Source organism: Rhinolophus sinicus, linkage group LG02 (genome assembly GCF_036562045.2).
Source record: "Rhinolophus sinicus isolate RSC01 linkage group LG02, ASM3656204v1, whole genome shotgun sequence".
Lineage (NCBI taxonomy): Eukaryota > Metazoa > Chordata > Mammalia > Chiroptera > Rhinolophidae > Rhinolophus > Rhinolophus sinicus.
The window spans coordinates 32032934-32057364 of NC_133752.1; the positions used below are offsets into that span (position 1 = coordinate 32032934).

Below are 24431 nucleotides of genomic sequence, written 5' to 3' on the forward strand. Positions count from 1 at the left end.
AACTACTGAAGGATGTACTCTACCCAAAACAGGAAAGAGGCAAAGAGAATCTCCAGGATGATGGGAGGGGAGTTCCTAAAACAGTTGTGCCCAGTGTCACCAGTCCAAACTCAACAGATCAGAAGGCTCTGGGAGAGGCTTTTTTAGAGAGATGAAATTGATAGCATACATAATACATCTGGGTGTCTTGAAACATGACTGGCCATAAGTTTGGCATTAATGATTAGCAGAAAGAAAATCAATAAAATAGGAGAAATAAAAAGACAATAGTTAACTCCCCAGAAAAATAAGTAATCATTTATTCCAAGGTTTAGCTCTGAAAAGAAATTTACTCAGGTATAATTAAAACACTGATAATTGATCTCATCCAAATTGCAATGTAACTATGTAGGAAGAATGGAGAGATGGGAAGAATGTAAGTGTGCATGAGCAGCTTCTAGGGGGGAAATCAATAAGTAATACCCCAAAAGGAAAAACAAACAAACATGCTTTTAGCGTTATGAAGATAAATTCCGAAATAGTCAACTAAAAGATGTGAAAATGCGTGTGTTCTCATGACGAGCATTTAGGAGCCGGTAGAAGAAGAGAGGACTACTATTTTTCTTAAATTCTGTAAAACTATTTGGCTTTTTAAACCATGGTACATATGATTTTCACAAAAAGAGAAAGTTTTTTAAAGAAGGAAACATGCAAGAATATCCAGGAAATTTCTAAAAAGGAAGAGTGTTGAACTGAGCTTAGTTATACCTAGTATTCAAACATAAAGCTGCACAAATGAAAGCAGTTTGGTATGGGTACATATATGGACAGATGATTAGCACAAAATAAAAAAATCAAGAAATAAACACAAGTATGTATGGAAATTAAGTACATGGTTAACATGACATTCCTACTCAGTGGGTAAAAATGAATTATTCAATATAAGGTGTTGTGATAATCAGCTAGCCACATAGAAAAAATAATAAAAATGGACTAATTACACAAAAATAATTTCTAGATAGATCAAAGATTTGAATGTTAAAAATGAAACTGTACAAGAACTTGAAGAAACCATAGGATAACACTTTAAAAACAATCTTGGAGTTTCTAAACATTACACAAACTCCAACAGCCACAGTAGAAAAAAAGTACTAAATCTATTTAAAAATTTACTCTGTAAAATTGTGCGGATAAAAACAAAACCAGAATCTGCCATAAACAATGTTAAAAGTCAAATGATAAGCTGGTAATTATTTACAGAACATACGACAGAAAGAAGGTTAATACCCTTGCTAATTAAAGAGCCATTATCAATCTATTAGAAAAACATGAACATCTCAATAAATATGAACAATGGATAAAAAGGATAATTCATTAGAGGTGAAATACAAATGGTTAAACACACATGAAAAATGCCCAAGATCATTCTTAATGAAAATTAAAACAATACAATACTATTTTTCGCCTATTACATTTCCACATGTAAAGATACAAATATTAATTGTATCTAGTACTGGCAAGTAGTAGTTAAATGGACAACTTATATATGAGTAATGGGGATATAACTTAGTTCAATTTTTCTGAAATTTTTTGGCAATAAGTATCAAATGTCTTTTGATTTATTAATCCCACTTTTAGAAATTTATCCTAAGAAAATAATCAGATTATTGTGCAGAGATCATGTATAAGAATGATCACATAGCATCAATCTTTGCAAGACAGATAGACACAATTCAAGTATTTGTAGGGGTTTGATAAACTAAATGATGGTCTGTACATCAGATAGAATATTACACAATCATAAAGCAATGTAGATTTATGTTTACTATATAGGAAGATGTTCAGAATGTATTAATGAATGAGGTAGCAAGTTTACATACAAAAAATGTATAGCGGTCTTATTTTAGTTAATATATGTGTACGTAGAGAAAAAATTGCAATGACGTGAGAAACTTCACATTTTAACAATGTTACAATAGTTAACTCTGTAATATGACCACCAATTATCTTTACTCTCCTCTTTTTAATGTTCTATATTTTGCAGTGTTTCTTCAATAATTTTAAAAGGACAAAGCTTAAGAAAAGAGAAAATAACGTAACATTTTGAAATTAATAAAAACCTGGAGATCCAAAGGTTGGACGAACTGGTCAGACAGAGAACATATATATATACGCAAAATTTAAAAAATGTGAAGATCTAAATCTGTATTTTTGGAGATAGTTAAATTTAGAAGAGGTATGTTTTTCTTGCTTTAGAACATGGGACTGTATCACATGTTTTTGGGGGTGACTTTTTGGTGGGGGATTCTATGATTCTCATCACTTTAATACTGTCTTTGGGGTATGTGTGATTGTAATTCAAAGTAATCATTTTAGAAGGTATAAATATTGTTGCCTTTCTCTGTATTTTTTTAAATGTAGATTGAAAAAAGAAAACAGAAAATTTTCAGTTTCCATTAAGTAAGGAAAATTTTTTTTCATTATTTAAAAACCCACCCCTCCTAAATGCACTAGTGGCTGCAGCATTCCTGGCCTTGGCTGCTACGGAGCCTAACAATTACACAGTCCTTGACACTGCATTTACCCTTTTGTGTCGCAGCTTGTGTGCCTCTGACCTGAGTGAGAGAAACAGGAAGGAAAACAGCTCATGGCAGACGTGGTTTTGATGTTCCTCCAGCCACATGCTGCGAATGCAATTCCTCTTTTTCAGTTTTTGATGTATAGAATAAACTAGAGGGGGCATACACTCCCTGCTAACTCCCACACAGCAGGATCTCCACAAAAGCTAGTGCCATTCTTTCAGCAAGTATTTCAATACAATGTGCTGTTCGTTGTAAGTGTTCTGTATGGAGGAGCCTGTGTGTGCTAACTGTATGGAAAGAATCTACACTCTCCTCCTCTGACTCTGACTCTGACTCTGTCTCTGTCTCTGTCTCTGTCTCTGTCTCTGTCTCTGACTCTGTCTCTCTCTCTCTCTCTCTCTCTCTCTCTCTCTCTCTCTCTCCCCCCCTCCCTCCCTTCTTCCCCCTCATAAAAACCTAAGCTGTAGAACAAGAAGCCTAAGTAGAATTTGTAGCATACGAAGTTCTTCTCTAATCATCCAGCTATGTAAATCTCCAGTCCTAGGTACAATGATGCCAGGGGCTCAGGCTTCATAACAAGACAACAATTCCCTCCCTGCCCTCAACCCCATCCTCATCAACTATCATTGACAAGAAGCCATTAAGGCCCTGGAGAGCCCAGGACCAAGAGGCCTTTTTTTTTTTATTATGTGCACCTTCAAATTAAAATGATCCCAGATTTGGGAACTCATTGAGCAAACCTACTTATATCTGTTTATAGAATTTGTTTTTCTTTTGAAAGAAAAGACTTATAAAGTGAGAGAACTAGGTGCTTGTTCGGTATGTCAAAAGCTAACTCCTCAACTTGGCTGAGGTTTAAAGCCTTAGTCCACAGGTCTGCTGGATGATGCCTAATTCTCCCACTTCACTCTGAACTCTCTTTCCTCATGGTTGCTCTGCACCAAAGCATGAATGACAGGTATTTACAGCTTAAATTAATATAATTTTTACTTTGTAAATTTTGTATTTCTTGATGTAAAGTTTCAGGAGTTTAGAATACACACACACACACACACACACATACACACACACACAAGCAAACACACAAACCTACTAGGAACTCAGGAACTCAGATAGTTGCTGACCATGCTAAGCCAAACATAATGCTTTTCAAAGTCCTGTAAATTTGAGTTTGTATTTAAGTCAATATCATCCTTTCAGTATTAGTCAGGCCAGACATGCTTTTCTTCTATAAAAATGCACATCTTTCAAAATGTGTGTTGTTTTATAAGGTAACTTCTATATTGTCTTAGTGACCGATTTCATTTTAATATTTCTTTTTCATGCTACATATATGGGTATGAGTTTTTCTTTATAAATCATACAAGAATCCAAATTAGAAGAAACCCAATATTTTACTGTAATACACAAAGAATCTTTTGTATATTAATCTCTGGAAATTTTAAAAACATTATGATATTAATCTAAGGCTTTTTTTTTTTAAGACTAATGTTGTTCTTAGGAAAAAGTGTTTTTGAACACAGTAAGATTCCTAAACATATGTGTGATTGGAAGTTTCTGAAGAGCTCCTGGCACCAGCAAACTTGTGATTTAAGTAAATTATATCCCAGGATTCTTCTAAAAAGTTTAGTGAAGTATACATGATAATAATGTGATATGTAAGATTATCTCAGACAAATTGGAAATGAGGAAACCAGTCACATCTATGGCAAATGCCTTTGAAATCTTGACTTACTTATTAAAAGCAATAAACAAATTGTAAAAACTAAAAATACTGATTTGTATAGAAATATTCAACAGCTTTTCCTCATGATTTTTACATTTGATTTTATTATTAAGACAAAAGTACTTACTCTTGCACGTATATTTTCCTGTAAAAGAAGGGGAAAAAAAGTAAATTCATGGAAATCCACATATTTGAGGTAATATACCAGTGTTATAAAAGTTTTAAAATTTTATTACACAACATAAAGTAATAAGTCATTTTCATGAAAGTTTTAGAGAATTGGTCTCATTATTTTATAATCATGTCCCTGAAGTTTTATTTTACACTTCCTATAAGGTGGAAAACTGTTGATTCAGATTGTGGTTAGTAAAGTTTGATCATTTGAAAATGGATTTAAAGGTCAATTTTTGTTTACATTAAAAAAAGAATCTATTAAACATAATAATAGGAGAAACTGAGATTACAATATTACAAAGGAAAGTGTAATCGACTTGCAGAAAACACTAAACTAGTGACTATCCAGTGCTCTGTAATAGCTCTGTATATAGTGTGATGTAGATTATAAACAATTCACCTATTCAATGAGAGAATGCCCACAAAAACTTTCACTAGGCACTGCTAGCTTTTGTGGCTTCCATTTTGCTCAAGTAAAATTCGGGTCGTTCCAAAGCAGTGTGCTCTACCTCTCCTTCCCTCTCCTGTCTATCTCATTTGCTGCTGTTCCCCTATTCTCCCTTCTGTGGCACCTGCCCAGGTCTCCTCACTCTTTCTAAAGCCTGAAGACAGGCTCCTGCCTGGAGGTCTTTGCACTTGCAGTTCTTCTGCCTGATTGCTCTTCCTCCAGATAAGGCTCACTCCTTATCTCCTTCAGCTCTTTGTGCAAACGTTCCTCCTCGTGAAGTCTTCCCTGACCAAACTTTTAAAAATCGTGCTCTAACTCCCACTGACTCTTTATCCTCACTCCTTGCTTTTTTTTTCCCTCCCCATAATGCTTTGTCACTTTCTAACATACTACGTACTTCTTTAGTTGACTGTCTCTCTCCACACCTACATCCCAACAAGGGCAAGGATTTATGCTTTGTTCTCTGCTGTAGTCCCAGTACCCGAAAAAGTGACAAGCACATTGCAGGAGCACAAAACACATTTGTCAAATTAATTACTTAACCATAAAAAGTGGGAATCATTCAAGTTAAATTTCAGGAACAAGGGAGATGGAAGTTTTTCTCTAAAAGCCTCACGAGGCTATAAGTAGAGAAGTAGAGTAATAATCTGTGTTAATCACCTAATCACCTTGATCTCTGATTTTCAATCTTTTGGAATACAGTAAATGTTTCAATATAAGAAAATGCTATGACCCCATCACATAATAGTCTTGTCATAGTCAATGATTGAGAAAAAAATTCAATGATAAATACCTATGCTGAATTCCACAAATTTTAATGAACTTAATAAGTTTTAAAAAATGAATCCCAGTACTCTATGTGGAAAATAATGGTATACATATGTGTAAAGCAATTATTTCTTCACTCTTCAGACATGTTATATGGAGGGATTCCTACACATCTTGGAATAATTAGGTTCTGCTGAATCCAAGACGCCCTAGTTGGGAATAAAGCAGAGAATTACAATTTAAAAAAAAAATCAGCAGCTGCCACAATTTTAGGCAATTGTTAACTGTTGTTTGAAGAACTCTTTTACTTCAGTGAAAGAAATTGCACTGCCGCGACCCCCCCACCCCCACCGCCCAATATTTCCTTTAGGCTCACATTATTTCCCCAATTTCTATCCCCTTCTAATGAGGAATTTCTTTTTCCCAATATGCTCTGTGAATCATAGATCAGAAAATTTAAAAACCATTAAATGCAGTTTTCTATTGGAAACACAATTGAAAAATGTGATCATTTTGGAACCAAAACACATACTTTGAAATTGAGAGAAAAGATTGTTCTCTTAACTCCTAGAGAAAACTTGGAAAACTTTTTCTCTGTCTTTTATTTTAACCAAGTAAAACCTAAATATGATAACATAAATTAAACACTGTATTTAATGTAAGTGTAACATTTTATAAAGAAGAACCTAAGAGATTTTTCCAACAGGTTTTCCCTGTTGGAGTAGTGAAATAGTGATACTACATTCTAACATATCCTTTGTATTTGCTCATCGTTTTTTAAGAATTTCTCTTTTAGGAGAAAACTTTCCAGAAGTTGACCCCAGCCAAGGACAATTCAGGAAGAAGGAAGTTAAATTGTGTACATTTACCCCTTTATGGGATAAAGTAACTTACTATGTCTACCGCCACACCTCCTACCTTCGTGGGCGCATTATAATCTGACTCAACAATTAACAGACGTTTTTATATGGCTATTCCTTAAGGATTATAGTCTTTGTTCAAACATGATACCACATAATGAGGAACTAAATTTCCAAAAGTGATTTCAATCTTTATATTGAACATGCCATTGGAATACTACTATGAAATACAAAATGTGATGAACAAATTGAGATCTATTCCTTTAGATCCTGTGCTGCATGAACTTCCAGCTTCCTCCCTGAATGGAGAAACTATAGCAGAATATGAGCAGCCAAAGTGCCCAGATGACTGTAAGTTAAAAATTTTCCTTCTATGGACAGTGGCCTTGGTTAGGAAGAAAAACGTAGATTAATTTATAACAACTAGACATAAAGTTAGAAATATGTCTTCCAGCCACCAAAAAATTTGGAAAAACCCCTTCATTCTTTTTCTGTTACAAAATAAACAGATCTCTATGGCCTCTGAAAGCAACAAGGATTTGGCAGTATTTATAACTAGAAAAACAGAAAAAGGAGGCAGCAGACAGGCTATTCTAATTATAGCTACACTGGCATTTATAGCTATTCTATTTTTTCACTTTTCCTCATACAGATCAGAAACCTTAAATAACCCCAACGAGGCTAAGTAACTAGATCTTTAGCAAGTAACTTTCATAAATTTAGGGACTGTACTAATACAGTATTTCATACAATCTTAGGGGTCACTAATGCAGCTCTGTAAATACTCCTTGTTGAACAAATGAAAAGATGAAGATTTCCAGTTTGTATGCTATGGATGCAGATGTGTTATTGTGCCTCTGGATAGTTTAGTCTTTTCTGTCTTAAGGTCTCCAAACCGTGAAATTACTGCTTAGATTGTCTCTACAGTTGAAAATAGTTCATGTGCTTCGGAGAATGCAGCGAGTGAGTGACGTGGGCATTTCTCCTTCTAAAGCAGTTCTTTTTTTTTTTTTTTAATTAGTTTCAGGTGTACAAAATAATGCAATAGTTGGAGCATTTCATCCCTCACAAAGTGATAACCCCCCTCCCCCAATCTATTGCCCCCCTGACATTGTATATATCTATTACAATTCCATTGACTCTATTCCCTATGCTGTACTCCACATCCTGTGAATGTGTGTGTGTGTATGTGTATATATATATATATATATATATATATATATATATATATATATATTTGACATTCAATATTATTCAGCTTCAGCTTCAATATTATTCAGTGACCACACTGCAGTGGTCAGGTATCTACACTGTCTATGAAGTGGTCTCCTTAATAAGACATGGTCCCATCTGACACCCTACAAAATCTTTACAAGATTATTGATTCTGTTCCCCAAACTGTCTGTCATATCCCCTTGGCAAGACTGTAGTTAACAATTTATGCTGTCTAATCCCTTCCCCTTCGCCCTCATCCCTACCCCCATCCCTTCTAGCAACCATCAGTTTTTCCTCTATATCTCTGAGACTATTTTTGTTTACTTTGCGCATTTATTCAGTTCTTCAGATTCCACATATAAGTGAGATCATATGGTATTTGTCTTTCTCCAATTGCTAAAGTAGCTCTTAACTGGAGTGTGTATCCACAGCCACCTGAGGGGGCTGGTTAAAATGCCTGTTCCTGGACTAGACCCCCAGTGACCATATTTTTTTTTTTTTGTCTGGAGCAGAGTTTAGGAATTTGCACTATTAATCCCCATCCCTGGTAGGTCTGATGCAGGGGAATTTACACACCAGGAAACACTGCCCTTGTATTTCAAAGGGATTCAAAAGCATTTTCTGGATGCAAATATTATTTTCTCTTTTGAAAGATACTGGGCTTCAAAGAATAGCCAAAGGTTATGAGCTCTAGGCTGTTATAGAACCAGGAAATCTCTCTACTATCTTTTCGGAAATTAGTCTTGAACTTCACCCTGACAGCTTCTGGTGTGCTATTTAAATTACTCTGCTATTGTTATTCAACTCTCCAGATGGTTTTTCTTATCTACCCACCTAGAAGGTGTGTTCCTAGTAGGCAAGAACTATGGTTATACATATATTTTAAAAATATTTTCAACATTATCTAGCACTCTTAATACATATTTATTAGGCCCTCAATCAATGTATTTTAATTTGGTTAAAATGCAACCTAAGTTGCTTTAAAATCTGCTTTAACTTCTGAATCATGAAGCCACCCACCTCTCTCGTGGATATTGCTTCAAACCCAGTTATTCTAATATCCCTTTGCACAGTAGAAAATGGAGACCACACCTAATATTCATTAGAAATGGGCAACTGTGCACTTGAGCTCCGCTATTTAGCCACAAGGAAAAGGCAGAGCCACAGTAATAGCTCTGACTGATTACTTGGCAAGGGAAATCAAGCCCTTGGGTGTTCCAGACTCTCGTTGGCCTATAAACCTGTTTGAAAACCTGTTTCTCAGAATTTAAAGCTTAGCTCAATTGAGGTCGGTATTATAGTTAATGTCAATAATTCTACTGCTCTCAGCTTTCAGGCAGACCAGTACAATTCATCATTAACTTTATGTTCATGGAAAGGCAACTTTTGGGAAAATAGCTCTAACTTAAGCTATTTTGTTTTGATTTTCTTTCCCTTAAGAAATAGTTCTGCCAATATTACTTCCTCTTGATTTTGTGCTTTCTAAACCTTAACACCTGCCAGTGCCTGAAATTATTCCCTAAAATCAGAATGGTGTGGAATACACAAGATTTGGGACATCACCAGGGCAATAACTCGAGGCTTTCAGAAAAAGATCAAATGAGCCATTGCATCTGAAAGTAATTTTCAGTAATTAAGGTTTCATGAAGTTCAAAAATTACCTCTGCCTTTAGCTACTTTTTAAGGGGTATGATACTGAGCTCTACTGCCTAGTGGAATGTTCTGACAAGGTCAATTTCTCTTAGGAGTCAAAAGCTTAATGAATAATAAACTAATGTCCATCCCCTCTGAATAGACAGCTCCACTTCTGGTCAGCGGTTAAGAGCACATGACAAAGAAATGAACTACATCCTCTCCCCTTGTGGACCTCCGTTTCTAGGGTTGGAGTTGAGCTGATGACCCAAGGTGTTAGTTGTTCCCTTGCTATAGGATTTCTCTTTTTAATTTCTAGAAACTGAAGAAGGAAAGAGGCTCAGGACAGACATTGATTGGATCAGATCTTGCCACTATATAAGATAGAAAAGGTGTTTATTCACACCCAGGATAACACCATTATTTAATCCTAGGGGGAAAAAGTATCTGCATATTTAGAAGACTGTGCTCCTAATATATTAATTTATTAATATGGATATAATTTCAGACTTTAAGGGTTCTCTGGATTGATTTGCTAACACTGATCTAAATTTCAAATGGTGGAGAAATATGAACAGGAGCTCCTTATCACATATTAACCTTAAGAGTCACCTGGTCATACTGAGCTTCTTATGGGCAGGGTCTAAATCTTTATTTATTTTTGTATTTTCAGCACCCAGGACTATGTTTGGTGCAGCACAAGCACTAAATAAATGCTTGTGATTTATGAGGTGTGATCAAAAAGTACGGTGAGTGTTTAAATTTAAAAAAAAAAAAAAAATTTATAGTAAAAGACACATTGCCATTAATTCCTCCCAAAAATACTCCCCCTTGCTTCAAACATATGTATCCCATCATTCTTGCCATTTTTTCTGAAGTAGTTCTGCAAGTCTTTTTTTGTGAGTGTCTTCAGTTGTGGTGTCATGTCTGCATGATGTCCTGAATTGAGTCAAAACATTTACCTTTCATGGTCATTTTGACCTTGGGGAAGAGCCAGAGGTCACAGGGTGCCAGATACAGTGAACAAGGTGGATGAGGACACACAGTGCTGTTTTTATTTGACAGAAATTGCCATATCAGAAGCAATGTGAGACATGGAGCCTTTACCGTTGTGATCACAAAATACAGTGAATGCTGCTGCCGAGTACCATCCAACGGAAAGGCAAGGATCTTCAATACGAGAAGTAGCACATCAAACCTTAGTAACAGTGTATGACAAATTTCAACTTGATCGGTGCAGTCGGGTGTGAGCTACGGTTGAGAGAAGGTGTGTTTTGAAGTGTGCTGTAAATCATCCTCCATCATGGCAACACTCCGTGTCACACACCACTTCTGCTATAGGGCAATTTCTGTCAAATAAAAACATTATGGTGTGTCCTTCTCCACCTTATTCACCAGATCTGGCACCTGTGACTTCTGGCTCTTCCCCAAAGTCAAAATGACCATGAAAGGTTAATGTTTTGAATTGCTTAAAGACATCGAGGCAGCCATGACAGCACAACTAAAGACACTCATGAAAGAGGACTTCCAGAACTGCTTCAGAAAGTGGCAAGAACAATGGGATAAGTATGTTCTAAAAGAGAAGGAGTATTTTGAGGGGGATTAATGGCAATGTGTCTTTTACTGTAATAAATTCTTTAAATTTAAACATTCACCATATTGTTTGATCTCACCTCATGAATATGTTATTTTCCATGGCATGAAAAATGGTTAAAGAACTGTAATAACTCAATGACCAGTAGAGGGCAATAAAGTTAATTAAAAAAATTCTCCCGGCCAGTTTAAACCCACTTTCAGGCCCAGTTCTTGCCTAGAAAGACTTTCTCCATCGTAGTCTCATTTAGTCTCCTAATTTCACTTTAATTCAGTTACGAACGTCTTGTACTACATTAGGACCTCCATTAATACCCCCTACAATAGAGTATATACGGGGGATGTACTAGAAGGTCAGACTGGTTGGTGTGCATTGACTTATACATCACAACTCTCCCTGTTTGGTTAATTCTTGGCCTAATCAAGACCATTTGACATAGGTAATTTTTAAAAATCCTTAAAAAGACCACAATAGAATCACTGGGTAAGATGTGGAGTAAGACAGTAATTTGGGCTTTAAGTTTCATGTGGTAAAATAAAAAAACAAAAAACTGTATATACAGTAAGATACCAATTTCATTTAAAAGAATCACCCCAAACACATGTCCATATTTATGCATACAGATAAGATTAGAAGACAATGCAAACTGTGGTTATTAATACACGGTTTAGCAAGGAATTAATACATGGAATAGCAAGGGCTTTTATCTTATTCATGCTTTCTTCTAATTTTTTAGATTTTTATAGTACATAGATATTTCTTCTGGATAAAAATAAATGTATAATATATAGCACCTCCCACCAACAATTTGGGGATGAGGGAGAAGGTATGACTAATTTTCCTGAAACCAGCTTTAACAGGGCCTGACTTGTGTTCACCCATCTCCTCTCAGTCTGAGGGAAGGTGAGGGCTCTTCAGAGAGTCACGGACATTCCACTGATTTTATTATCCCATGTGCTACAGTGGCCACAGTGCCACGTGTTGTCTCACGTATTCCTTGATCTGAGTGGAGCAAGCAAGAAACAACAGCTTTAAGGAGGGGCTTTTCTTCCATATTTCGCTTCTTTGATGTTACATTTTTCTATCTCTACAGATCCCCAAATCTTCTCCCATGTTATTTTTAGTCATCTTTGCAGGGGAAAAAAATAGTCAATCAGGGTTTCTGGAATGTCAGCTTTTCATAAAGAGAACGCAAAGTAGAGCTTTCAGCAAGCTTCATAAAACCTAGGATTTATGTGAGAACTTTCATCTACATCCAGTTAAAATGTTCCCTGCTAGGCAGCTGCGAGTGCATGGAAATCATCATTTGAAAAGGCCTTACTTTAAGGACTGGATGCAGAGGCTCAAATGTTGCTTCAGCTCTTCCTCCTTTTCATAGGACTCCAGTATACTGTGTGCTTCATCTTGGTGATAGCAGTAGATTTTGTAAATATCCTCCAGAGGCCCTTTAATCTGCAGGAATATCTCTCCTGATAAATAAACAAAGCAAAGGCAAAACAAAGGCAAAACGATATCAAGTCAGACCACACTGGCACTTCGCATATTCATTATGCCACAACTTTGACTAGTGTTAAAAAGTTGGCTGGGTTCTACTTTATCCCCAGGTTATTTAGGAAGGGTGGAAGATATTAAGTGGCCTGCCTCCCACCACCACTTTACTTTTTCTTCTTTTCTCCCTCCTTCCCTCCCTGTCTTTTTTTTTTTTTTTTTTCTCTCCCTTCCTTTCTTTTATAAAACAAAAGATAAAGAACTTAACAGAGCTAGGCAGCAAATGAAAGATGGTTTTCTCAGAGGTAACCGTGTGTTTGGCTGGCCTGCAGGAGCCTGGCTTAGGGCAGCACGTTAGAATCAGTCCCCGTGGGTTTGGATCAGGTTGTGCTACACCCTTGGACAGGTTATGATGGACAAGTTATTTTTACCCTCTGAACCTGTTTACCCATCTGTAAAATGGGGACAATAATAGATCTAACTTCATACGGTCATTATACAAATTAAAGAGATAGTGTGCGTGCAGTTCAGAGTATAGTATGTACATGGTAAATGCTCAGAATGCAGCAGTTATTATTAATTTATTAAAGTTATGGAAAGTGAAATTTCAGGTGCTACGTAAATCATTTTTAAATATTTATTCCACTAATATTTCCTGAGGTTCTCTAAAAGGCAAGCAATGGAGCTTAGATAAATAAAATATTTTCTTATATGTGATGATAAAAAGAATCAGCCATTGTTTCTGTTAAAAAAATGGATATAATAAATAAAAGGAAATAATGTCAATTGGATAATGCTATGAACAAGGCTTACAAGTATGACTGTCTCTTCATAAAGCAGCTTGGGCTAATTGTGTCCAGCATTTAAGGAATCTTGTTTGATAGTATGATAAAACTGGATCTATAACTGATGGTTCAGGAAGATATTGGACAATAGTTTGATTTAATCTCCCACTCCTTCACTTAAAAATGTGTATTAAACATCCACTGCCCAACCCGGCACCGTGTTAAGATGATTTGGGATACACAAAAGAAATATGTGATAGGGTCTACTCTCAAAAACATTGCAAACTTGGAGTTGATAATGATTTGGAGCTGAATTGATTGGGAGTGACATGGACCTATTATAGTAAGAACAGCAAGTCGTTCTTCCTTCAGAAATAGAAATGCCCTTTGTATTTTCAGCACGTTTTGCATGCACTGGCTGTCCAACTCCCTGTATATATAGGAGGGGAGAAGAGTTTACTTATCCATATTAAATAAGGATGGACAAATCTGAGTTTAAAATAAATTAGTGATTTTCCCAAAGTCCTAGCGGGAGGTGGCAAAGCCAGGATTAGCGATCATATTCTTCTCATTTATTTCCTCAGGCTTTAGCTTTCCATATGTCAAAACAGTTGGACACTGTGCAAAGTGATGCACTTGGAAAGAATCAGAAATCACCGTCATGTATGGTTTTTATGGTGAATTTGGGAATGACTTCTTAAAAAAAAAAAACAACCTTTGAGCCTCAATTCTCTCATTTGTAAAGTGGGAATAAGTGATAGTAATTCTTGGGATGAATTTGAGAATTAAATGGGATGTGGATGTAAGAAGTGCCTGACACTGACAAGTTGCTTAATAAATGTCACTTGTCTCTTAATGCTGCTCTACTATCTCTAGAATTAAAACACTTGTACTTTTCTAATTATATCCAGCCAATAAAAGACTGCTTTTGTTTTCATTATATGAGATTTCCCTGTGATTATTGCTAGACTCTGTGTGTCCTGTGCGTGTGTGTACGTGTGTGTGTGTGTGTGTTTATCAGTGCTTTTTTGGATTTGTAAAGAAACTCAGCATCTGTGAGTATCTTTGGAACTGAAGAGATGAGGCATTCTTGTTTTGTCACTGGGATTATACTGGGTTGATCCTTCTATCCATAGAGGTCTGTTAGATTTACTCTTCAAGACAATGGCCACACAGACAGTAAAAACAGAGTAGTTATAAGAAGAGACGATACATTACGATAGTGGCTAAATTGAGGGTTAGGCATAAGATGAGGAGAGCCTCCCAGTAACAGAGCCAGGTGGCAAATGGGAGTGAGGGCTTTGGTTGGGCGAGGGAATTATGGCCCAGAAATGCAAGCGAGCGGTGAGGCTCAGAGAAAGCTCAGGAGCAAGTCAAGGAGAAACCAGCTGAATTCACACAGCCCAATACAAGTTGAAGTTGTAAATATGGATGTTCATTACGAAGCAGCTTAGAGACAAAGAAAGAAAGGTAGGGACGCCCTCATAAATCCTCAATAGGATCAAGTCAGAAAGCCAAAAAACAAAGGGCAAAGACATTTATTTTACACACAATGAAACCATTAATTGTAAATTCCCTTCTATTTTCTTTAATGGAAGTGGTCTAGTTTGAAAGAATTTATAGCTCTCCCCTTCACAGCAGAGTGGAATTTTTTACTCTTTCCAAGTAAAATTCTTTTGGGGCTCTGATAATAATTATTAAAGTTAAAAGGTATTTAAGTACTATAATTGAAAGTCATTTATTCACCCAAAGGCCAAGTACAACACTGGTGGGCAGAATATTTGATTCTCCTCCCAGCCCTACCAATGTATTCTGCTTCATAATGGTGCAGATGAAGCGATGTGTCTTGCAGCAAAAGAAATGATTCTGTTTCCACGGTAACATAACTCTCGGCTGCGTTTCTTTAGCGGTGAAGGACAACTGCTCTATCTAATGTATATGGGTTGGAAGGGATGATTAGGAGTGGAAAAGAGACTGAGCCAAGACCAGTGAAGGTAATTTCACTTCTGGCAGCCTGACACAAAAGCACCAGAATCGTATAAAATAAATATAACTATTGTGTGTAGTTCTTTTTAAAAATTCTACAACCCAAGACTTTTCTGCACTCGTTGCCATGCAAAGAAGAAAAAAAATGCACCCTTTTCAGTTTCCTCAGTTATCTCCTTTAAAAACAACTCCCAAGAATATGGAACACCTTTTATGCCCTGGTATCATTGTTTCTGTGTTCCACATTGCTCCCTTCACTAATGTAAATATATTCATGTTCCTCTTGGAGGCCCACCTCTTCTTTACTTCCAGATCCTCATATCCAACCCTAGATGTGCCATGCCAAACAATGCACCCTCTGTATTATTCTAACACCACTCCGAGGTGAACTTACCCTGCAGGTAAGTAAACCAGGGTAAACCAATGATATCTAAGAGTTCTCCTTCAACTAGGCTTTGTTTAGGAACATGGCATTAAAGGGAATGAAGTAGGAATAGTCTTTACTTCATCCTTATTTGGCAACAATTTAATGAGTGACAATTATGAACCAAGCACTTTGGTAGGTACTGCAGATATGAAAAATCACCACTGCCCTCAAGGAACTTATAAAGGCAGAGAGAAGAACAGACTCCCATTTACCACATTAAGTGGAAAGTATGACAACAGAGCCATAAAACACAGAGAGTCATCTGTCTCCTCTTGAGGACCTTTGAGCTATTTCCATAACTGTTTCTCCTTGAAATAGGAGGTATGAGTTGGGCAGAGAGACACCCTGAAGGAGCAAGGTCTTTTCAAAAGCTGCAAGTGCTTTCATATGGCTGCTGGTACCCTGTCCGTGGGGAAGTTTTGGAGGAGGCTGTATTGGTAGGCAGTGGCCAGATCCTGAAGGAGCTTGTGTATCAGGAAGGAGATGGAACTCCAGCCTGAAGGTAGTGGACAATCACTGATGGGTTTGAGACAGCAGACTAACATGATTAGATTGTGTTTCAAAGAATATTCTTGGAGTTAGTCGTATGAAAGATGGAATTTGGAGGACGAGATAGTGAGACTGGAAAAGAAAAACCAATTGAAAATCTTCTGTAATAACACAAGAAACAAATAATGAGGCCTAAAACAGGAAGTCATAGCACTTAAGAGATAGTGCTCTAGAATCACCTGCCTGCTTTCAAATCCTGGTTTTACCATTTACTTCTGTGACATTTGGGAAAGTGACTTGATTTCTGTCTTCCTTAATTTCCTTATCTGTAATTTGGAATAGTAATAATAGTACAGTCATTTGAAGATTAAATGAGTTAAAATATATGATATATTTATGTCAGCAGCTGGCATGTGCAAATAAATGCTCAATGGATGTTAGCTATAATCACTAAAGCAAAAACAGGGAAGATGGAGAAGAGGGAAAGAAAAATGGACATTAAACATATGTGAGACATAAAAAGGGTAATTCCAGGTATATCCCAGGATTCTGGTTTCAGTGAGCACGTGGATAGCCAATGACAACAAGATAAGGAGTAGGTTTAGGAGAAAAAACAGTGAGTTTAGTTTTAGATGTACCATGTTTGAGTCACCATAGAATATTCAAGTGGAGCAGTCCTTAATGGAAATGGATACATGAGCCTGGCATTCAGGAAAAAGAATATCTGGAGAAGAGATGTACATCTGTAAACGTTGAGCTGTGGAAGCCATGAATTTGATATGGTCACACAAGAAAGTTCACAGGATGAGGAAACAAGAGGACTTGAAACCCACAAGCTAGGGAACAGTAACACTGAGGGGAGCCTAGAAGACCAAGTGCAGAAAAGCTTGAGAAGTCACAGCCAAGGAGAAGACAGGAAAACTGGCATTGGTGTCAACAAAGCCAAGGACAAAGTAGTAAGGAAGAATGCAAAACAATTGAAAAAGTCTGTGGGTAAAGGAACCTGCCATTTTTCCCTAATGTCAGTGCTCCCCCTTTTCTCTAGTAATAGAATTGTTGCTGCCCCAAATAAAAACTACATTTACCAGCCTCCATTGCAATAGATGTGGCCAGGTAATTAAAGTCTGACAATGGGATATAAGTAAAAGTGTCCTGTGATAATATCTAGGAACTTCCATTAAGAGGCAGTTTAGTTTATCTTTTACTCCTCCTTCTCCATATTTTCCTCCGTCCTGCTGCCTGGAATTTGGATACTACCTTATCCATGAAGACAAGCTGTCGGCTGGAAGATGTTTGTATCCCAGAGGACTTTGTGGAGCAAAGCTGCCATGCAGGTGTAGATTAAATGTCTTTAGACTTTTACATAATAGCGTGAACATTACCCAATGAACATTTAATTTATTTAAACTAGTAATGTTTTGTTTTGTTTTCTGTTTCTCCCAGCTCAATTTAATTCCAATCAACACACTATGTTTTTTTCTTCTTCTTCTACAGAAAAATATTTTGGGAGAAATCATGATGAGTTGAATGTCCCCTCTTTACTACCCATAAAATTTTCTTCAAAAATTCTATACAAATATCACATGAACTGTTACTTCTAAAGAGTATTATGAATTGAATGTTTGTTTCCTCCTAAATGCCATATGTTGAAGCCCTATGGTGCTGTGGAATGATATTTGGAAGTGGTGTCTTGGGAGGTAATTAGGTTTAGATGAAGGCATGTGGGTAGAGTCCCCATGATGGGATTAGTGTCTCTATGAGAAGAGGAAGAGACACCAGAGCTTTCTCTATCCACCATGTGAGGATACAATGAAAAAGGTGGCTATCTACAAACCAGGAAGAGGGCTCTCACCAAGAACCAGGCATCTTGCTCTTGGATTTTCAGCCTCCAAAACTTTGAGAAATAAATGTCTATTGTTTAAGCCACCCAGTCCATAGTAATTAATTATGGTAGCATGAGCTGACTAAGACAAAGAGTTTAAAGTAGGAAGTTACATGTATTAATAAGAAAAATTATGCAATAAATTTCAACTCTGAAAACCAACTACAATGATGTTAAAAGAGAATTTTAGTTAAAATTTTAAAGCATAATTAAGGTCTAAAATATATCCCAAAAGACAATTCTGTGGTTCTAAGTAAAACTTGTCAAGACAGAGTATATAGAGTACAGACAAGGGGTTGGGATGGCTACAAGGACAGAGGATGGATATGGCCCACTCCCTGGAAAGAAGGTCTGAGATTGGGTGAGATAACGCCGGCTTCTGGTTATCCCTTCCCTGAGTGACACACACAACTGAGTAAATATGCCTTTTCTAAACGAAAGAGCTTTATTGACAGTTTTCACCCAGAAGTTCCCAGAAAAGCTCTCCACAGTCTACTTATCTTCCGTGGACAAGAGCCCAGCTGCTGGGACTAAACAAGGCAGATTAGCCTGCCAAAATGCCAGATCATTTCTATGTTTTCTTCCTTCCTTCCTTGCTTCCTTGGGTTCTCTAGGGGAGGATAAGGTAAGGGGGGAAGTGAGAAGAGGATGGAAGAGTAAATGCCTCCTATAGAAGTCATCATCCTTTGCCTTAAGTCTCATTTATTTCCTATCTTACCTGGGGATAAAATCGACTATTGAGGATACTCAAGGGACCCTGGTTAGGGTTATAAAATTCAGACCAAATTCAGGGGCCAGGTGGTACATGCAGCCATGGAATTAAAACAAGCAAATCCCTTGAGTGTCAAATTTGTTAAAATATTTGGGAAAAACACATTATTTTCACATAAAAGAGTAGAATCGGAAATTTATATGAATTTTTAAGATAAAATGAGACTACAAAGTTATTTCATGCTCATGGCTGTGGTTTCAGGTCATAACCCCACACTCCCTGGGGCTCAAGATATTTCTCTTCTGACAACAGGAATATGTCAGTAAAATTTTTTTCAGGAGCATTAGAGTAAGATAAGCTCAGAAAAACGTGTTCATTGGATTTGACAATTCTGAGGTCTCTGGTGACATGGTAACAGCAATTTCGGAGGAGTGGGTTTCAGAGGAAATGAGGGGTGAAGAGTGGGAACATCGTGGTAGCGGGATCATAAGAGAAAACTGAGAAAAAAAGGGAGACATAGTGGAACGTGGGGTCCTATCCCATGACCACCACTGTGTCCAGGGCCAGGGAGGATGGTGTCATAATTATGGTGAGGTCTCTCAAAGGAGAAGCCATTCCACCACTGAGACAGCATGCACCCAGCACATCTGGCAGTGGCAGGTGGCCTAGAAGCCAGGCAGGACAACCTGAGGAGCACTGATGAGCAGTGGAGATGGATGGTGTATCATATGTAGTTAGACGGTGTTAGGCACAGCGAACGTTCCCTTCTGACTGTGTCCAGAGTTAGGGATGCTATTTGGAGACAAATCAGGCTCTCACTATTTTTGTTTGAACAATAAGGTGGTTGGACTGGATGCTCTTTAAGGATTCGTCCAGCACTAACATTCAAGAATACAGCTCTTTATTTTAACGGTAACTCGTGGTCTCTTCCTGAACCTTTTTGACTTCCTGGATACTTTAACTCCAGATGGGGATCTTTAAAACAACTGGCACACTAAGAAAACATTGTCTCTTGGATGTTAACTAGACTTATTGGGGTTGATCATTTTGCAATGTATACATATAATGAGTCATTGTGTTGTACATCTGAAAGTAACATAACGTTATATGTCAATTATATCTCAATAAAATAAAACATTGGCTCTCTGAGAGTTGAAAGTGAAGGTTTCTCCTGGCTGGGTTAGGAAAAGGTATGATAACTTTTCCCTTCTCAAGGTTGACAACACTGCAGAGCCTGTTCTTGGACCAAACCATGATTCCATTTGTCACACCTTAGTAAATATCTTGCTTGCTTCTGTAAATAGCATGCTTCTGCTATAGCGAATAGCTCCATGGCACCGACCAGCCTCTGAAAATGCCATAGGAAAAGTCACAGGCAGACTAAGTAACAGCACCAACAGTTGCTGTGTTTCATGTGATCGCCAATGTGCTGGACTGGACACTTCTCATTATCTCCATCTGCCATTCATTTCATTCATCCAATAAGTACTGACTGGGGACACTGTTTTAGGTGCTGGTGACACTACAGTACCAGAACAGACAAGATTCACCCATGTGGAGCTTATGTTCTGGAGGGGATGCACCATATGTTTCGTATCTTTCTGCCACAGAGGACTCACTAGCCCCATTTGAAATATGAAGAAATGAATGTAGCATCCATTGTTAATTGTTTATCCATTCTTCCTTCTTCCAGACTAATAGAATTTGGATCAGCAATGCACCCAGTTAAAATTACTGGCCTTTCCCCAATCTCTGGTAGCTACGGGTGGTCAAATACAGGTGCAAGTATGTGTTTGTGTGTGAATGTATATGTGTACAAAATGAAATAGTGTGTGTGTGTGTGTGTGAAATGAAATCATAAGATACAGGTAGAAGGCTCTGGGAAGGGCTTCTATTTCCCCTAAATGAAAAAAACCTTGGGAAGAAGTGGTTTTGCTCTTCTTGCCTGCAGGAAGCATGCTTGGCAGTGGAGTAGCTATCTTGAGCCATGTGGTCAAATGCCACATGTCAAACACTGTGAAGGAAAAAGCTGCAAGGAGCCAGCAGGCAGCTGCCCCAGTCCTGGACTATTGAATTACAGGTTTCTTGTTATGTGAGAAAAATAAGTCCCTTTTTGGTTAAGTCCTTTTGGTGAGGTTTCTATTTCAGGCAGAGAAGTGCAGTCCTCACTGATCCAAGTGACTTGCCCCAGTCACAGAGCTAGTGGTGACCAAACCAAAATTTAAGCACACATCTGTCTCCCTCCAAAGGCCACATCCTTTTCAGGCTATTGTGCACCTTCCAAGGTCTGCACCTTTGCCAATGCACTTCTCATGTTCACTTCCTGGCTGTCGGGAAAGTGTTCAGGGACTCACAGAACTCTTAAACTCATAGAATTTGGAACTTTATTTCTATGTGATTTCTGTGCAATGTGACTTTTCACAGCTCCATTCAAATCTGACTGTACAGCTAAGCCCCTCACTTCTACAAGCCAGCTCTATCGGCAGAACATCTTAGAACTTAATATTCCTCTCAGAGAAAAAGAACTATAGAACATATTACTAAGCCACCGTGGTTTTATTTTTATTACAGGGAAGAAGTCCTAGGAGCCCAGGGACCCTTCTTGGTCTCCCTTAGGAGACTGACGCTCCAGCCTCCACGTTGTGTCCCGCTGACTGCCTTCTGCTGATTTTTCTTTTCCTGTGTGGACTCATGTATACTTGACCCTGAACACCCCCCCCCCTTTTTTCTTTCCTGTCATATACTCTGAAACTGACAGGTACCCTGTTACTGCAAACATTGGGAACAAAATGCCCTGACCTTTCAGCTGCTACATTTGGGTCTCCCTCCCCCTGCCAGCCTCACACTTTTTAGTATATAGGTCTGGGACTGTCCCAACCTGACCTAGTGGGCCAGAATTAATGAGGGCAAGCCTATCTGTGTCCTGAGTAACACACACACACACACACACACACACACACACACACACACACACAGGTGTGCGTGCACACGCAAAATATAACAATGATAACACTAGAAAAATTATTCAGGTGAGCTACTTTGTGGTGTCTCCCACATGGCATCATAACATGAATTGTCAGTGACTAATGCTTTTCTCCAAAATCACTGCTAAAGGCACAGATTCCTGTTTCAGGGACATACAAGAGACATTGTTTCAGGAGAACAAAGTACTGCCGGAGAACAACAGTACATCATCCACTACACCTTCAAAGAACAGAAAAGTAAATTGTCTTTCTACTCAAGGATGAACTCCCCCTCAGGAAATGACATCTAAGAAATTGCAAGTCCTTTACCACAAACTCCCCTCAGCTCTGCTTCTCAGCACAGTGTGCATGCGACTTTAACATATGTTAAAATAGACTTCGACATAGTCATGAGTTAGTCTTTTCTTTCGTACTTTGGAACATGATAACATGGTTGCAAATGCCTGTAAGAGAGCTCAAGCCCTGTTTTGCTTATCTATTGCTATGTAACAAACCACCCTAAAACTTGGTTCCTTTAAACAACTGTTTTGATTTTCTCCCAGGAGTCTGTGGGCTGGCTCTTCTGCGCCACTGGATGGCTGCTGGGGCTGCAGTCATCGAGGGATTAACTGGCAGAATGGTCCAAGATGGCTCCTTCACAAGTTTTATGCCTTGTCAGGGACAGCTGGAAAGCTGGCCTCAGCTGGGATGCTGGGGCAGCTGGGCCACTTTCTTACTCTACATAGTCTCAGGTCTAATCTCTCTCCATGTGACCTCGCCCAGTAATATTCCAGCAGAGTAGCTGGACTTCTTAAATGGCAGGCTCCCAAAATCACAAAAGTAGAAAGTGCCAGCCTTTCTTAAGGCATAGGCCCAGTGGCTGACACAGTGTCACTTCTGCTGCATTGTATTAGTGAGTGAGTCTCAGGGTCAGTCCAGAGTCAATCTGGGACTAGACTACATAGCAGTGTGACTACCAGGAGTCATGGTCCATCGAGGGCCATCTTTGGAAAGTGCCTTCTACAATTGCTATATACTCCACCAAATGTGGAAATGATACTTGAGATATGTTAAATAGCCTTTCATAGAAAAAAGAAAAAGCATTGCCTTATTGGATATATGAATCACCAAAATGCATAGATATCGGGAGCATCTAGAAACCATGCACATCGAGTAAATCTGATTTCTTTGAAAAACATGATCAGGGCCTCTGAAAAAAATGCACATTTTATTAAATTGTTACATACATGAGAAATCAACCTTTGTAAATAGATGGATAAACTTCACATTCTCAGGATAATAACAAGCTAGTAATAGCATGTATTGGATGTTTATTGGTAGGCACTGGGCTAGCACTATTTATATATGATTTATTTAATCTTCACAAACACTGGGTGAGGTAGGTATTATTGCCTCAGATGTGCAGATAAGAAACTGAAGTTCAGTAGGATTTTGTAACACACCTAAGACCGCACATCTAGTAATCAGATGAGCCAGGATGTAAAACTAAGCCAACCTGATACTAAAGCTCTTGTGTTCTTATGCTCTATGCTATCATCTTACTTGTTTTGTCCTTGCTCACTATTTTCTTAAATTGTTACAGACTGATCTCCAATTTAAGTGGAAACAAGAGCCCACATTCTCATACTCCCATCTCTAAAGATTTAGAGCCTGTTTCCTATTTACAGAGCCTGCTTCAGTCAAGATTTTAGAATCCAGTTTTTATCTTGGCATGATAGTCCAGACAGTTCCCCACAGCTCTCATATCTATAAACATATCCCTCTGTGCTTAAACCTGAACAGCATCCAAACCCCAAGGTTATTATTGAGTAAAATCCTCCTCCTGGTTTATCTAGGTATCAGGAAAGTTTTCCCTTTGGCACTAAAGCTGTGAATCACAAACTCTCATTTGTGCCATCTGAGGACAGAGAAATGGGACACTTGTGCTTTTCATTCTGTGGTAACATGATTTTGGAATATCTCACCAAAAATCAGTTTTATCTTATGAAATGTGAGAACTTTGGCAAAAGATGTTTAGTGATGGAAATTGCCAGTGAACTCTGTATCAAAATAGCTGCCATGTATGAGTCATAGAAGCCCCCTTGGCACTGTAACAGCCACATTGGATGGCTGTCTTTTGTATGAATTTCCCATACTCTCCTGCCTTGAGGCCTCTCTGCCATTTGTCATTTAGAAAGTCATTTGTTCCAGTCTCCACCCTCCTAAATCCTTCAAGTCCCAGCTCAAAAGCCACCTTCCAAATCAAACGTTTCCTCTTCATCGGTGTTAAATTAATTTCTCAGTAAATTTATATTAGTTAGCTATTGCTGTAGACCCACACACAAAAAAATCACCCCAAAATGTAAAGGTTTAACACAACAGTGTTTGCTGCTAACTTTCTGGGCTGACAATCTGAGCAGGGCTCTGCTGGGATGGCATGTCGCCATGTGGTGCTAATGGGGGCTTTTCATACATTTGCAGTCTGGCTGGAGACCAGCTGGCTGAGTAGGGTTTTACTCACAGGTCCAAGGCCTTCACTGTGTTGTTTGGAATGACTGGGCAATTTGAGCCTTCTCTCTCCCTGAGTAGAGAGTGGATGTCGCATGGCTGTTGTAGAACGTCATTTTGCCACATTTTATTAGCCAAAGTAAGCCACAAGACTAGTACAAATATAAAGAAAGGATAGGGAAATTAAAACAGGACTCTAATTCTTTCCTTTTC

General features: G+C 38.1%; 1 protein-coding gene across 2 annotated transcripts in view; it reads right to left on the reverse strand.

Annotated features, from left to right (window-relative positions):
- ARHGEF38 (Rho guanine nucleotide exchange factor 38) overlaps positions 1-24431 on the reverse strand; it is a 118182-nt gene that overhangs the window by 31271 nt on the left and 62480 nt on the right. For both annotated transcript variants that reach the window (XM_019738889.2, XM_074322784.1), the window contains exons 4-5: positions 12300-12447; positions 4415-4432 (exon numbers count right to left, since the gene is read on the reverse strand). In XM_019738889.2, coding sequence (XP_019594448.2) covers positions 4415-4432; positions 12300-12447 — 166 coding nt within the window. The remainder of the gene's footprint in view (positions 1-4414; positions 4433-12299; positions 12448-24431) is intronic.